The following is a 14,966-nucleotide window of genomic DNA, read 5'->3' as shown; positions in this document are numbered from 1 at the left end:
TATAGCTGGCGCACTATAAGGTGCAGTAACTCTGCTTCGCGTGGTATCATTACGACATAGAATTTTCTACAATAATTACTAGAGAGAACGCTGAAACTGCGATGGTTCTGCCACCGAGGGAATAATAAATAATAAATGAGTTAGTCTAATCTTCATGCTTCTGAATTCAGACGTCCTTGTGGCTCATTTATTATGCTTTATCTGCCTTCATTAGGCTAAATTTTATAGCAATTTGTACTTTTTATTATATCTACAACGCACAAAACTCCGCTAATACGTTAACTCAGCGAAAATTCTCTTAAATGCAGTGGTTCTATTGTCAGTGCATCTGTAGTATATTGGTCTTATGCTGGGCTTCCTTCCTGGAGGTCCTGTATTGAAACCCTGCCGCAGGACAATTTTAATATTGTAGACCTTAATAGCTATAACGTAATATTTCCTTGAAATGACCAGCTTGCAAAGTAACGAAGCGCTTGAAGCGCTCGAAGTCAGCACTAAGAAGTTTATGCAAATGTATGGATTGGCAGTCATTCGCAAGCTGGCTGAACCACCTTGCATGCAGCTCCCGTAGATCAGGGCACTACACGGGCCCAGACCGCGCCTGCGTTATAAAGCCTGAGCCCAGCCCGAGCCCTTGATACCAAGCCCGTGCCCAGTCCGTGCCCGGTATGCATGCGAAACATACATATATATATATATATATATATATATATATATATATATATATATATATATATATATATATATATATATATATATATTGCAGCGAAGAGAGACGCTAGTGGGTTGAGTGCTACTGGCTCTAAACGATATTGGGTCGAGCGCTCCTGCTCAGCAGCGGCTCTCGTGCTTGGAAGGTGTGACTGCCCTGCCCGTCGACGTTGCGCTGCTCCGAGCTGTGCCAAATAAACACCTTTAGATTTGGTGGAGGTGCGGGGTAAAGTCAGAGGCAAAAACAACAACGTCGTCGAGATAACATGAGTACGTGTGCCACTTCAAACCGCGGAGAACTGTGTCCATCATGCGTTCAAAGGTTGCTGGCGCATTACAAAGTCCAAACGGCATGACGTTAAATTCGCATAAGCCGTCGGGTGTGACATTGTCCATGTCGACCGTTTAAAGCGTTACTACGACCCGCTCATTGTGACGAGCTGTCAGGTCGCCGGACGGCTGCCTTTTCGCTCCCGGGAGGTGATTGTAGCGAAGAGAGACGCTAGTGGGTTCAGCGCTACTGGGTCTAAACGCCAGTGGGTCGAGCGCTCCTGTTCAGCAACGGCTCTCGTGCTTCAAAGGTGTGACTGCCCTGCCCGTCGACGTTGCGCTGCTCCGAGCTGTACCAAATAAACACCTTTAGAATATATATATATCATCCGAATAAACAGTATTGTCAGCCTATTCTATGTCCGCTGCAGAACGAAGGCCGCTCCCTGCGATCTCCAATTGCTCCTTTCCTGCGCCAGCCGATTCCAACTAGCATCCGCAAATTTCTTACTTTCGTGGCACCACCTAGTCTTCTGCCGCCCTCTACTGAGCTTCCCTTCTCTTGGTACCCATTCTGTCACCCTAATGGTGCAACTGCTATCTAATCTGCGCATTACATGACCTGCCCAGCGCCATTTTTTTCTCCTAATGTCTATTAGAATATCGTCTATACCCGTTTGCTCTTTTATCCAAACTGCTCTCCCTCTGTCTCTTGAAGTTATGCCGAGCAATCGTCGTTCCATCGCTCTTTGCGCAGTCTATAACTTGTTCTCAAGCTTCTTTGTCAGTTTCGAAGTCAGCAACGTTAAAAAGCACTGATTGCACACTTTCCTTTTCAATGTTAACGGTAAGCTCCCACTGAGGAGCTCACGATGTCTACCGTATGCGATCCAACCCATTTTTATTATTGTGTAAATTATCTTCTCATGAACAGGGTTCCCTGTCATTAGTTGACCTGAGTAAACGACCCGTGTAAATGCCTCTACGACTGTTAGTACATCTACTAAATCAAACGCATTTTTTTATCTATGAAAGCCATATAGAAAGGCTTATTGTACTCTGCGGATTTCTCGATAACCTCATTATTGACACACATGTGATCCATTGTAGAGTATTCCTTCATGAAGCCATTCTGTCCTCTTGGTTGACTGGTCAAGTGTTGCGCTTTTTCTATTCGCAAATATCTTCGTGAATATTTTGTACAATACTGAAGGAAAGTTATCGAGCCTATAATTCTCAATTTTTTAACATCCTGCTTCTTGTAAATTAGTATAATTTGGCATTATTCCAGCTCTCTTGAAGTCATACTTGAATTCAGGAGGCATTGCGTACAAAGGGTCGCAAGCTTTTCAAGCATAATATCTTTCCCATCTTTGACACGCTCGGCAGTTATTCCATCTTCTATGCCGCTTTTCCCCTGGAGATGTCCTACAAGGCCGTTGGGAATTCATCGCTAGTTATAGAAGTCGCTTCCGTATCCTGTACATCACAACTTCGAATTAAGGTAGCGTGGCTGCTCTGGGTATTGTAAAGGTCAGTATAGAATTCTTCCGTTGCTTTTACTACATTTTCGAAATTGATGATATTACTCTGCTTATTTTTCAGTCAATAAATCTTGGCTTATCGGATACCAAGCTTTCTTCTCACTGATTTCAAGCGGCCTCTATTTGTTACTGCTTCCTCAGTCTTTCTCACGCTATCTTTTCCAGTATCCCTTACTTTCTCCTTGTCGATCAGTTTTGACAGTTCCGCGAGTTTCATCTGATCTGTTGCGTTGGACACTTTCATGCTTTCTCGATTCTTTATTAGACCCTTTGCTACTGGGGGAGCTTACCTACTGGTTGACTCAGTGCCTTACCTCCAACTTCAATTGATGCTTCTGAAATCAGCCTAGTTACGGTTTTATTAATTAGTTCTATGCCATGTTCACCTCTCTGTTCGAAACCTGCATATTTTTTGGCGAGCACGAGCCTAAATTGTCCTGCTTCTACCCTTACTGCGCCTAGGTTGGTGTGTTTCTTCTTGACTAATATTACTTTTTCTCTCTTCATTTGAAGAAAATCGTAAACCTCACGAACCTATGATAACTGCACTTTACCCTGCCTAACACTTCTGCATCCTATACTATGCTGGCATCAGCAGGGAGTATTAAATCTATTTTATTTCCTGTTTCACTATTAAGGCTTTTCCAGGTGCACTTCCTGCTGCTACGCGTCCTAAAGAAGGTTCTCATTATGCAGCGCTTATTGCTTTTCGCGAATTCTACAAACATTTCTCCTGTAGTATTTCTAGAATCGATGCCGTAGTTCCGAATAGCTTGTTCGCCAGCCTGTCTTTCCTCCACTTTTGCATTGAAGTAGCCCATGTCTACAGTATACTGAGTTAGCACTTTTTTCATTGCTAATTCAGGGTATATTAATGTGGCTGCTTTTGTATTTTGTAGGCGTTGTTCAAGGGCAAGTACAAGAAGATTGATCAACGGTACTTAGTTGCAGACACTTCAGTCGGCTATTGTTAAACTTGATCTACAACCATTATGTACGTAGTTTCTTGCTGAAGCCATTGCACAAGATGTTGCGTAATTACTTTACAAAAATTACCTCAATTCGCAAAAGAAAAAAACAATACCACACGCTAGGTCGCGCGATCCTCAACACCAATGAGTTCATTTCAGCCCATTAGCACACCTTATCGCTTTTTAAACCTTGATTAGGTTTTGGTGGGACAACGTGACTACATGATCTGCGATTTGTCAATAAAGCTGTTGGAAGTGAGCAGTATGTGTGTCCTTCGTTTGATCCTGCCTGTCGCGAAGTTCCTATTTTAATACTTAGACAGATAGCCGCATTAAACGCACTAAAAATTGTGTATCTGGAAAAGTGCATTATACATTAGGATTTAACTAATATTTCAAAACTACCCAGAAGTTTCAACTCTGTGACAATAAAAGTCAAGTTTGATGAGCAGCTTGAACATTTAAATGAGGCCCCTGTGAAGCGTTTCTTCTGGGGCTTACAATATTAATCATATGAATATATTCGAGGTGACGTCAAAACCTGTCTTCCTGGTTCTCTCTTACACAGAAGACGGCGCGTCTAGTTCAGTGTCGCGCTTACGTTTGCGCAATTTTTCTCGAACGTCGTCATTGCGCTTTTGTCACGTGCGTTCAACTCTAGAAGGCGTTAAGCGGGTTGCTGCTCCTGACGTTGGGGAAGTTCGCTCCACAGTACAGTCGTTAAACACCGGTTGCTTAGATTGTGTGCCAGTCTGCTTCTGCTGGCCCTTTAGTGAGTCTTAACAGCGGAAGTGAAGAATGCGCAATCTCACGGGTAATACATTTGATAACGTACTCTCTGCGTCAAATGATATACATTAAGTAGGTTCCCACAATGCGCTGCGTCAGAGTAACCTTGTCTGCTTGCTCGGCAAGACACGGTACTAATTCTCTGACAGCTATAACAAATTTTAAGAAAGAGAAGGTGTGAACGGAAGAAAGTGAGTGCGGCGGGTCACCGAAACATTAGTTGGTCCCGCAAGCTGGAATGCAAAATAGATAATGGCTTCATAAACAAGAATAAAACCCGCTGGTACACCTCTCCGACTACCGGGTAATGTTGGTGACGCCGGGAGGATGGAAAGACAGTAGGCGAGATGACAGTCTTGTCAGTTAAGTTATTCGTTATGGCAAGCTGGTCTATTTTCTTGGCTTGAATGCAATGCTAAGTACCGAAGTGCCGGAGGACAGGTACTTTACACTTTCAATTTTACTGGCGAAAGAATATTTCACACATAGGACGCCAGAATGTTGTCGAACACGGTATAAGATACCCGTGGAAATAGGCAGGTTTCAGAACAAACAGCAATATTTTCTAAACACACCAGTGACGAAGAAATTACATTGTCCTAAAGAAATACCGTAATATGGGGTACAGAGCGTCTAAACAGCGAAATCTTTATACCTGTTTTCGTTAAACACACAGCGATTTCCCATACTTCGCTGCACTGCGATAACTTCACGCCCCGCCCATGTCTATTCGCTCCGTGAATGTTGCGCGTACAATCAGTATTGCACTTGAGAGAATTTTCCTCACCGTCTGTCAATTTCGTTGTATGCGAGTGCCAGAAGATCAGCAACACCTCCACTACCCTGGATGACAAGCACGGGTAGCTGTTTCTTGATGTGTTCCAAGACCATCTTGTTGCATCCAGTGCCTCCCTGGCACACGATGGCTATCAGTGGTATTTCGGCCGAGTACAGCGCCGATGCCTCTATGTCTCCATGGGGGCTGAGTGCTGGTTCCAAAATGAGAACACAGTAGTGATGATTAACTGATCACAAGCATGTATGCTCATGGCCTTGTGTTTAAAACAATCACTTAGGCTGCTGTATGGTGTCATAATGTGCAAGAATATTTATAATGGTCAAAAGCTAAGGATCTTGTAGTTCATGCACTCTTGTTCCGCGCGCACACTGACGCTAAAGGGAATTTAGGGCACAGGGCCATGTATTGTGAGGGCTGATTTTCGTAAACTATTTTTTGCATCGCCGTATCGATTCAGGGGATAGCCGGAAGGATAAAATGAGACGATAGAAATTAGTATATAAGTTGTACGACATTACAGGTAAATTGCGTGTTAGTGGATGCTAACTACCAGCGGCCACATGAACAGAAAGCGAAGAATTATTTGTTAAATGAGGCCCGTGATGTCACGATAGACTGTAAAAAAAATTCCGTGATCTTACAAGATATGCTTGTAATTTGTAAGCGAAGAGTTTTCCGTAAATAAGGACCGGTCAATTCTGTAAAACAGACAGCCGCAAAATATAGAGCCTAATACAAAATACCAGTACTTTCGTATATAGAAAGCGGAAGGCTCTGTATGCTGAAGTTGCACTTCGCGGTTCAACCGCTGAAGTAGTTATACCGAAAACGGAAGACGTAGTATGCTGAATCTGTACCATAAGTTGCAAGCGTTAAAATACAGATGTTTCCTCTTTCCCGTTTTACAGAGCAGATTCACTGTTTGGAGAATGTAATACCGTAGACAAGAGTGGCCCAGTACGCGTCAAGCAAATTTTATCGCTGCACTATCTGCAGGGATCAGCTGCGCTAACATCTGCGTTCGGAAAGTGCGTACGTGACCCACGGTTTCCGCTGGTGTTGAACGCAGATGATAGTGTGGCTTAACCCGGCTGACAGCGCCGCGATGCGATTCGTTCTTCGCTCGTGCATCCTCCGCACTTTTGTCTGCGACAGCACATATCATTTAATGCAGATATCATAAAGGCAGCTCATAGCAACAGCGGTGAGTCGCTAGTGAAAACATTGTTTGGCCACGCATTCACATAGCTGAAAAGGTATAACGCTTTCCACTTTGTGATATGAATGAATTGTATATCATATGTACAAATAAGCGAAAAAATGGAGTTTTCAAGTTTTTTAGGTCACACAAGCAATTTTATTTTCTTCAAACACTCGTCGTGCACTCTTTCCTGGTGAAAGTTGCTCTTGACCCCAAATGCCTTGCAAGGATAAGCTTGCTGCTGTTAGGAGAAACAAAAAGTGTTGGTGAATTTCCATCCTAAAGAAAGCAGCAGCAAATGATTATCACAGAACAGAACCAAGTGGTAACTTAGGCGTTAGAATAACATGAGCATGGACCAATATAGTTGCTGCAAAGGACGTAGCTGTAGCCGACATTTCGATAGAGGTACTTGTCAGCAGGCCAAAAACGATTTACCTTGACAGCGCTTTCGTGTGTGCATAGTTCACTCAACCATACGCTCATTCGCGGAGGAGAGGCTCGTGGATATAGCTGGTCAAGGGAAGTCCAGGAGGTAAAATAAAGGCAGGAAGGGCGTGTTCGGCATAGACGGTGATGGAACAGGTAGGGGCACTGCTTTCAGTTCTTACAAACAGTAGGGATAAACAAAGAATGCTGCTTTAGGGGCGGACACGTATAGTTTGAAACCCGCAAGGCAACATGCATTTGAGGAGCGCTGGAAGGAACAGGTTTCTCTGCCATTCCATCTTCACAGAGTTGAATTGTTTTCAATTCTGTTTCAGACAAATCCAAATTCGGGTGCTGCTTGACGGCTTCAAAATAGAATAAAGTGTTAAGAGGAAGCTTTAGCTCGGGCCCAACTCCGACGCGGCCTACTCAAATGCATTTAAAACGCAGAAACGTTTTTTTCTGATATAACACCTGGACCGATTTTAATGATATTTGTTGCATTTGAGAGAGAAAGTTAAATTCTAGTGACTGTTGGAAGCGGAATTTCGATTTAGAGCTTGAATTTTGTTAAAATGATTTTCAAATATTCAACTGTCAGAAAAAAATAGAAGCACAATGTCTACAAATTCATAGGTTTGCCCCAAGAATAGAAATCGCGGTTCTATAAACGACATGCATTAAATCATTCAAAGCGGACAAATTCGATATGTCATTTTACACCTTACGTGGATTTGTTAGGTTGGTTACATGGGTTCCGCAAAAGCTGTATTTCCATATTACTAAATTTTTTAACATTCATGTATAACATATCAATTTTGTCCGCTTTAGATGTACTATTAGATGCAATTTACATAATTGTATTATCATTTTTCGTTCTTGAGTTAGAGAGTTGTAAACTTGATAGTATCGTTTTTTTGAAAATTTTCGATTTTTGGCAATTTTCAATAAAAATTGATGACCTAACTCAAAAGTTCGAAACAACCAGTCACTACATTTTAAGTTTTTCTTTTAAATGCAACAAACCTCTTCAAATTTCGTGCAGTAGTTGCCGAGAAAAACAAATTCTCCTTTTACATGTATTTAGATAGGAGCTCCCGAGCTAAAGCTTCCTCTTAATGCCAGTTACACGTGGTGAGCCTTTATTCAAGCATGGACAGCTGAAAATGTGTAAGCTTATGATGTATTGGTCTTAATGGCAGTGAGTTACTGGTAAATCAGTGGCTTTCTTTTCTCATTAGAGAAGCATTCCCATTATATAGGTTGCCAGGAACGCTAGCAAACTACATTGTGCTTCTTGGAACAATCAAAAGTGAACTTTGATAGCAGTGAGTGAAAGAAACAAACATCATTCCAGAAAACAGATTCAGTTCATCCGAAATAGCTGCTGAAATTATAGTACCCCCCCGTACACACAATAATTAAACCACATTGGCGCTCGTGGTGTCACTCGTGCAATTAGGACACCAAGCATCAAGTGAGGCGAATAGGGGGATCAGAGGGCTAGATCCTCTTTTGTTAGAACAACAAAAGTGCGTTGCGTTATTGGTGTACTACAACTCCAAAAGGAGCAGTTTCTGAGACAGTGACCGATGCATACGAAACCTCATGACATTCTGTGCAACACGACGTTGCCCACGAGGTGTCATGCACAAAATGCACTCTTTCATGTAAAATTGCATCATGCCGTCAAAAGTTGTGCTGACGTGCTTAACCTTGGATTTCGCCAACCTACACAGTGGAAGAAAAAAGTATTACATTTTTTGAAAAATAGTAAATGTTCATTATTCAATATGTTTACTGTTTAGTAAAGATTCAGGGCTTTGTACTGTACGTGTATTTATTTGTTTATTTTATTTATTTAAATACTCCATGTCATTGTGGCGTTACAGAGAGGAACGGTTGTACATGTTCAATATGGCAGTCTTGAATAATGCATGCTCAAGGTTGCTGGCGATGGAGGCGGGGAGGTGATTCCATTCGGATGATATCTTCGGCACGTAGCAATGTAAGTACATGTTGGTCTGGCAGAACGGCACTTGAACATTGAAGTTATGGTCGACGTGGGATAAAAGGTAAAACAATGTGCGTTTCGGTTCAGGGTTAGTAAAGAAGATTTTATGAAAGAGAAAGACATGGGCAGGCCTGCTTCCTTTGATGGAAAGGTTAGGAAGGTCTGGAGAAATCTTTACTGAAGTAATAGTGGCAGTGCGAAAATAATTGCAACAATGAACCGATCTGAACGATTTTAGATGGTTTCTGGTGCGTTTACAAGTGTAGAGGAGTGAGGGTACTACATTGAAGAAGCATACTTGAGTTTCGACCTGACTACACTTTTATAAAGAAGGTTCAAAGAAACAGAATCCAAAGTTACGTCGCAAAAAACCAAGAGTGCGATGCGCATTGCTAAGGACGTAGTTAATATGAGCATTCTATCATAAATTGTGATCTATGTGGACACCTAGGTGTGGATAAGTATTGACAAATAGGAACTGAAGATTAGTAATGGAATTCTAATGGGGGTACTTTAAACAGGCACCACGCTTTTACAGTCGCAGGAACAACACTTTGTGCCGCTGACAAGGAGAAATAATGAATGAATGAATGTGTGTTATTTAGTGGTGGCAGTGCCAGATATACCGAAAGAGCGCTATGCCAGTGTTAGTGAGTTTGCGGTGAAGTGATTAGTTCTGTGAAGTTGACGCGACGTGGAAATAGAGGTGCCTAAGAATAGTCGCTTTAAAGCGCTAAAATGCACATGTAATAAGGTTATGGCGATGAATAATGACTTCTATGTGAGCATTAAAATACATTGCGACAAAATGATACCATACACAAAATATGTCAGATGCAAAAAATTGGCTTTAGCACTTCTATCTCACCAGAGCTATTAAAACACAAGGACCTTGAGGCACGTGCTATACGAAACAACTATCACAGCAGCCTCCTCTGAAGAGAGGATGCGCTACAAATTTATTGGACTAATAATGTGTAAGATAAAATCTTTCAGAAAACCTAGGATTTATTGGTATCAAAAAAGCAATGCCGGACCCAGAAACATTACAGGATGACGAGGGATGTGCTACCGGCGTGCTAGAGAAAATCTATTTCTCTCAGATTTGGCTTCTCGACACTCCAGGAGGACGGTCAACTTCTCCCTGCATCTACCACAGATTGGAGGTTCATTTCCAGCAAGTAGAAACTTATCGGTGTCAAATGTGTGCCCGATTCTGAGATGACAGAATAGGACATCCGTTCGCTGAAAGTGCTTTACGCTCAAAGTGCTACCCAATAAAACTTGCCTGGTCTTGCAAGGCATTTCCTTGTTCGTACACCAGAGGCAACGGATAGATTTGTTGCTCTTCTAGGTTTCCTTTTCCATTCAATATTTTTGCATCCTATGTGTACAAATTTATACGCGAGAGGAACCTCATCCAGCTTTCTCCCTTTACCTGACGCCGTGTCCGCCCTCCCTGTGGTCCAATGCTTTTAAATTGAATAACGTTTTCTGCATATGGACGATCTACGCAATATGCCACATGCCTCATTCTGACCCTTTCGCGCCTCTCTTCAGTCTTCATTCCACCAGAGAACAATTCTTGTAAGTGAACCACCATTCGTTTGTGGAATAACCTTTACGGCTGCATTATTAATAAAACCGGTAAAATGTACAGTAGCATCATCTATACTGAAATTGTAGATTAAATATCGCGGTAGATCAGTCAAGACTGTTTAAAATATTCCATGTCAGCCGATGCTAATTTCCATCGAGAAATATGGTGAGGGAGTTCATGAAGAATTATCAGGTTAAAAGCAACAGCAGAATGGTAACTTCCAAAAAGTATATTGATGATGTTCTATTTCAATTGAGCCGGAAGAGAAGAACAACAAATTTGCTAGATCTATCGATAAATACGAGTTGTGATAGACCCTGTAATAGGATGGCTCCTTCTTATTAAACAGGCAAGCACTAGACGTCAGAAGATAATTTTCAATGAATCAACCTCTCGTGTCCCATCGTGAGTCTCTCCACATCGTCTTGTAGGCATTAAAATCACCCACCAATATTTAGGGATGTAGAAGGTGATCAATTACGTTATAGAAAGCGCTTTTTCTGAGATGATAGGGGGTATGTATATAGAACACACAGTGACCAGTTTAAAAGAACGGACCGCCCCAACTGACACTGCCTCAGGGGGCGCCTGAAGGGCGACATGTTGAAAAGCTACAGACTTATCCGTAACTACTGCTACACCGCCGGAGGCGTTAGCCTCGTCCCGATCTTTTCGGGAAATGGTTTAATTACGAAGAAAACTAGTCCTTGTATGTTTTAGTTCTGTGTCTTGGATGTAGAGCAACTCTGTATTATGTTTGTGTAGGAGTTGTTTAATATCGGTGAGGTTAGTAAGGGGTGCACTACATTTAATTGCAGTATTTGTGTCTCCAATATGATAAACGTGTTTTCTGTTGCGTGGTTAGGAGACCAATATAAGCACAGCGGCCCTTTCCAAGCGCCGTCATGCGAGATTTGTCTTTCTTTGGAGTGATCGGGTGAGTCTTGCCGCACCATAGGCGCCGGTGGCACTGTCTGACTGCTCGTTGTGTCCATCGCCTCTTGCGAGGCGCAGGACACCCACTCTTCCGACAGCGGCGCTTCAAGTAAAGGCCTCATCATGTCGGACGAGACCTGTCAGGCCACCGGTCTGTGGGTCAGTGGTCCTTTCTGCTGGGAGGCGAAACAGCGCTAGCTGTAGCCGCCATGTGTGTGTGTGGGGGGGGGGGCTACAGCTAGCCCTTGACGGCGGCTATAGGGGTGCGGGCGGCGTCGCCGCTAGCTAACACCGCCTGGGCAGGACAGCCGCTGGAAGCTGTTGTGTTGCCGCACCATGGGTCGTCATATTGGCAAAGGTGTTCTTGTGCAGGTAGGATACCCGCCTGCATGATTGGTTTCTTCATGTATCTCTCTCATTGAGTGTTATATTTTCCTTTATTTTATGGTTAATATTTTTCCTTTTTCCATGATGGGCATGACCGAGAGTATGCGGCGTGCTCTCTATCACAGTTCACACAATGGAGAGAGTTCTCACAAGACTTAGATGAGCGGTTATGAGCACTGCATTTTGCACAAGTTTGGCGGAGTGGGCAGCTGTGTAAACTGTGGCCGAAGTTCTGGCATTTTAAACATTGTATGGGACTTGCCACGGATGGCCTGACACGAAGCTTGATGTGCCCGACCACGATGGACTAAGGCAGAATACTTGAGCCGAAAGTAAGCACTAAGTGCTTGGCCTGGATTTTTTTCTCAACCCCCTCATCTTAATTCTTTTGACATTGATAACGTTCAGCTCACTGAAGCCCTCCACGAGTTCAGCCTCAGTCAGCTCGAGCAAATCATCATCCGACACAATCCGCTTGATAGTGCGGTGCGGGGTTACTGTCACTTCAACATCCTCAGATGAGACTTCGCAGGCTACCTTTTCAAGCTCTTTCTGATCATGGAGCTCTAAGAGATCACCACTTGCGATCCTTGATGCCTTGTGGCCTGGTGAAAGAGCCTGAGAGACTTGGAAACTAGAAAAGGGCAGATTGTTCGTACTTGTTTTTCCGTTCTTTTTTCGAGTGAATAACCTACAATTGTGAGAAGTTTGGTCTTTGACGTCCAAAGAATTGTGCACATCTTCGGTGCGCCCTCTTTTTTGAAGGCGATCAGGGAGTGGTGGAAAGGAACTAGCCATAAGGATATGTGGAAATTTCGGCAGAAGCGCTAGCCGCCGACCAAGGAGCCCAACATGGGTACGCTGCAAGAGTTGTAAGAAACATTTCCGGCGGACGCTAATTACATGTTATTTCTATAACCCAGTATGTTCAACCAAGGTTGGCAGCTCCACACAAGGTAAAACCTTGCTGCCCGCGAAGTCGCAAGTAAAAGGAAATTAAAGAGAGGATAGAAAATATTGAAAGTGAGCGAAAGACAAAGGTTGGAGGAAGAGAGATACAGGAAAAAATACCAATTTCCCCCGGATGGGTATGTCCGGGGTTGCCATCTACGTGAAGCCAAGACCATAGTGGTTTGTTGCGTTCGAAGAGGGGCTCAAAGTCCCAAACGCTCAGCATTGGCTCAACCCCCCGGATCCCTTTTTCCCGGACACGGCTCCGCTACGCACAGTTCAGCGCGAAAGGGGCCAACCCTCGCGTGCTCAGGTATGCAAGACACCAAACGCCGGTGGCGCAGACGCCCCTGCGGGGTCATGCTCGTGCAGTTTGCGCAACATAACCCACATGGACACCCCACTTCTCATCCCAGTCTGGTGGAGGATACATACTCCATACTCCGACGCCGGTGCACTAGTAGGTGCACATAATATGGCAGCCTAAATCATGATTACACAAGCTGTAGAGACTGCAAACTGTCACCAATGTACCGGTACACCGTTGTAATAGATTTAGGGCAAGCTAAAACTGTCTAATTATAATATCTCCTTTGACTTAATTGGTATGCAATATCCAGCAAATAAGAAGCGCTATGTGCCGTTCCATACGATGAAACACATGGCTATCTTGGCCTTGACGATAGGTGAAAAGCGTGTTCTGTGTGTGTACCGACTGCACCGGCATAATGTAAAACATTGGGGAGCGCATTTAGTACCACTTGTGAAGGTACTTGTTTTGAACTGCACACAGTAAGTACCTCTATGCTGTTTAAGAATTGACTAAAGCCTTATTTTTTGTTTAAAGGCAATGACGCGTAGCCATAACCTGTACAGTATGATCTTCATTCCCAAAACAATCAAAGAGAACAGCATCACCCTACCTAACACATGCCTTCTGTCTCTCATTTACTGACAACATCTAACCAAAGGCGAAAAATGGCGAGTTGGCATGGAAGCATGGATAAATATAGAGCGTGAACTATTGGGGCACAAACTAACGCACAACAAAAGAGAAGACATGGCGCTATATGCAACTGAAAGTTTATTCGAAAGGTTAGAGACTTTATAGACCAGGCCTGTCCCACTGCATTAAACATCACAAAAGAGCAGGTAAAAATCAAAACGATAAATATTTATCGGAGTTAGCAGACGACGAAACTTCCACGTGTTCAGAACATCTACAAAATACATTTCAGTGCCATGAAGCACTATAGAAACATGACGGACACACCCTGGCTTCCACAGTTTCTATGTTTATATCTTCGTGCTTATAAAGGACAGCTTTATTTTCTCACTATGGTGAATGGCAGTCTTTTACATGCATTTATACGTGTGAGCGATCCCTTTTCTGGAATTCGCATGTTCCTTCAGCCTATTGTTCAGACGTCAGCTAGTTTCTCTCACATATGTTTTGCCACAGGTGGAAGGCACAGAATACACCACTGATGTAGAGGAAGAAACGAAGTTTAATCATGCAAAAAATTTCTCTTGATGTATTTTATATTCTCTGTTTCTCATATTTCTGCAAATTTATTTTCGCAAATATTCTCGAAGAATTTGCTCAGCAGTAGTATATCTTACATTCACAGGATGCGAGGCTCTTGAACACACATCTGAAGATACCGTCCTCTGATATCATCGAGTGGTCATCTACAGGGTTTCTTGTGATTATTCTAAATTTGATTCTATCGGAGAGACTTGACTTGATCACGTGAATTATGCAGCATAAGAATGATGTCAGCAAGAAGCAGCCATCAACAAACGCTGTCATTCGACAGGCATAGACCACGAAGCACAATAATTATAGGGAAGATTTAAAATTCTCGCAGTGGAATGAATTGTCTCCTAATCTATATCTAAACTCTGACTATTCAGTGTACTACCATTATGTTCCCCTGAAACGTTCATAATCATTATCATATATACGGCAAATTTTCCAAATAATATTCAAGCGTTCATAAGCTTTTTTTCTTTCAATGACCATTCTCGATTGTACGGAAAATAACGAGCGTGAGTGCAGAGTCAACAGCATCGGAAGCATCAAGCGCGTGGCATAGGCTTGAGCTAGGGGGACTGTACTCGGTGCATTATAGAACCGGCTGCCACAGCAAACCTCAATAAATCTCCTTTATAAGTAGTGGAGGTGCATGGTAACGTTCCACTCTACCATTCTGGAACTCCGTTCTCGGACGCTACCCTCTGCTATGCCGGACGCTGACCAGCAGACTATTCCATTGCCACCCACCCCTTGCGCTGGCACCATTCGGCAGCGGGAGCCTCCCATATTCAGCCGAACCGATGACAACGGAGTTGAAGAGTGCC

General features: G+C 43.2%; 1 protein-coding gene across 1 annotated transcript in view; it reads right to left on the bottom strand.

Annotated features, from left to right (window-relative positions):
* The window catches only part of LOC142578515 (transient receptor potential cation channel subfamily M member-like 2), a 442,858-nt gene that overhangs the window by 306,526 nt on the left and 121,366 nt on the right, over positions 1-14,966 (bottom strand). Inside the window, exon 6 of the mRNA XM_075687892.1 lies at positions 5,073-5,211. Within this exon, the coding sequence (XP_075544007.1) occupies positions 5,073-5,211 (139 nt within the window). The remainder of the gene's footprint in view (positions 1-5,072; positions 5,212-14,966) is intronic.

This window comes from Dermacentor variabilis, chromosome 4, assembly GCF_050947875.1.
Source record: "Dermacentor variabilis isolate Ectoservices chromosome 4, ASM5094787v1, whole genome shotgun sequence".
Lineage (NCBI taxonomy): Eukaryota > Metazoa > Arthropoda > Arachnida > Ixodida > Ixodidae > Dermacentor > Dermacentor variabilis.
The sequence above is the reverse complement of the archived record's forward strand: the minus strand, read 5'-3'. Positions and strand labels throughout refer to the sequence as shown.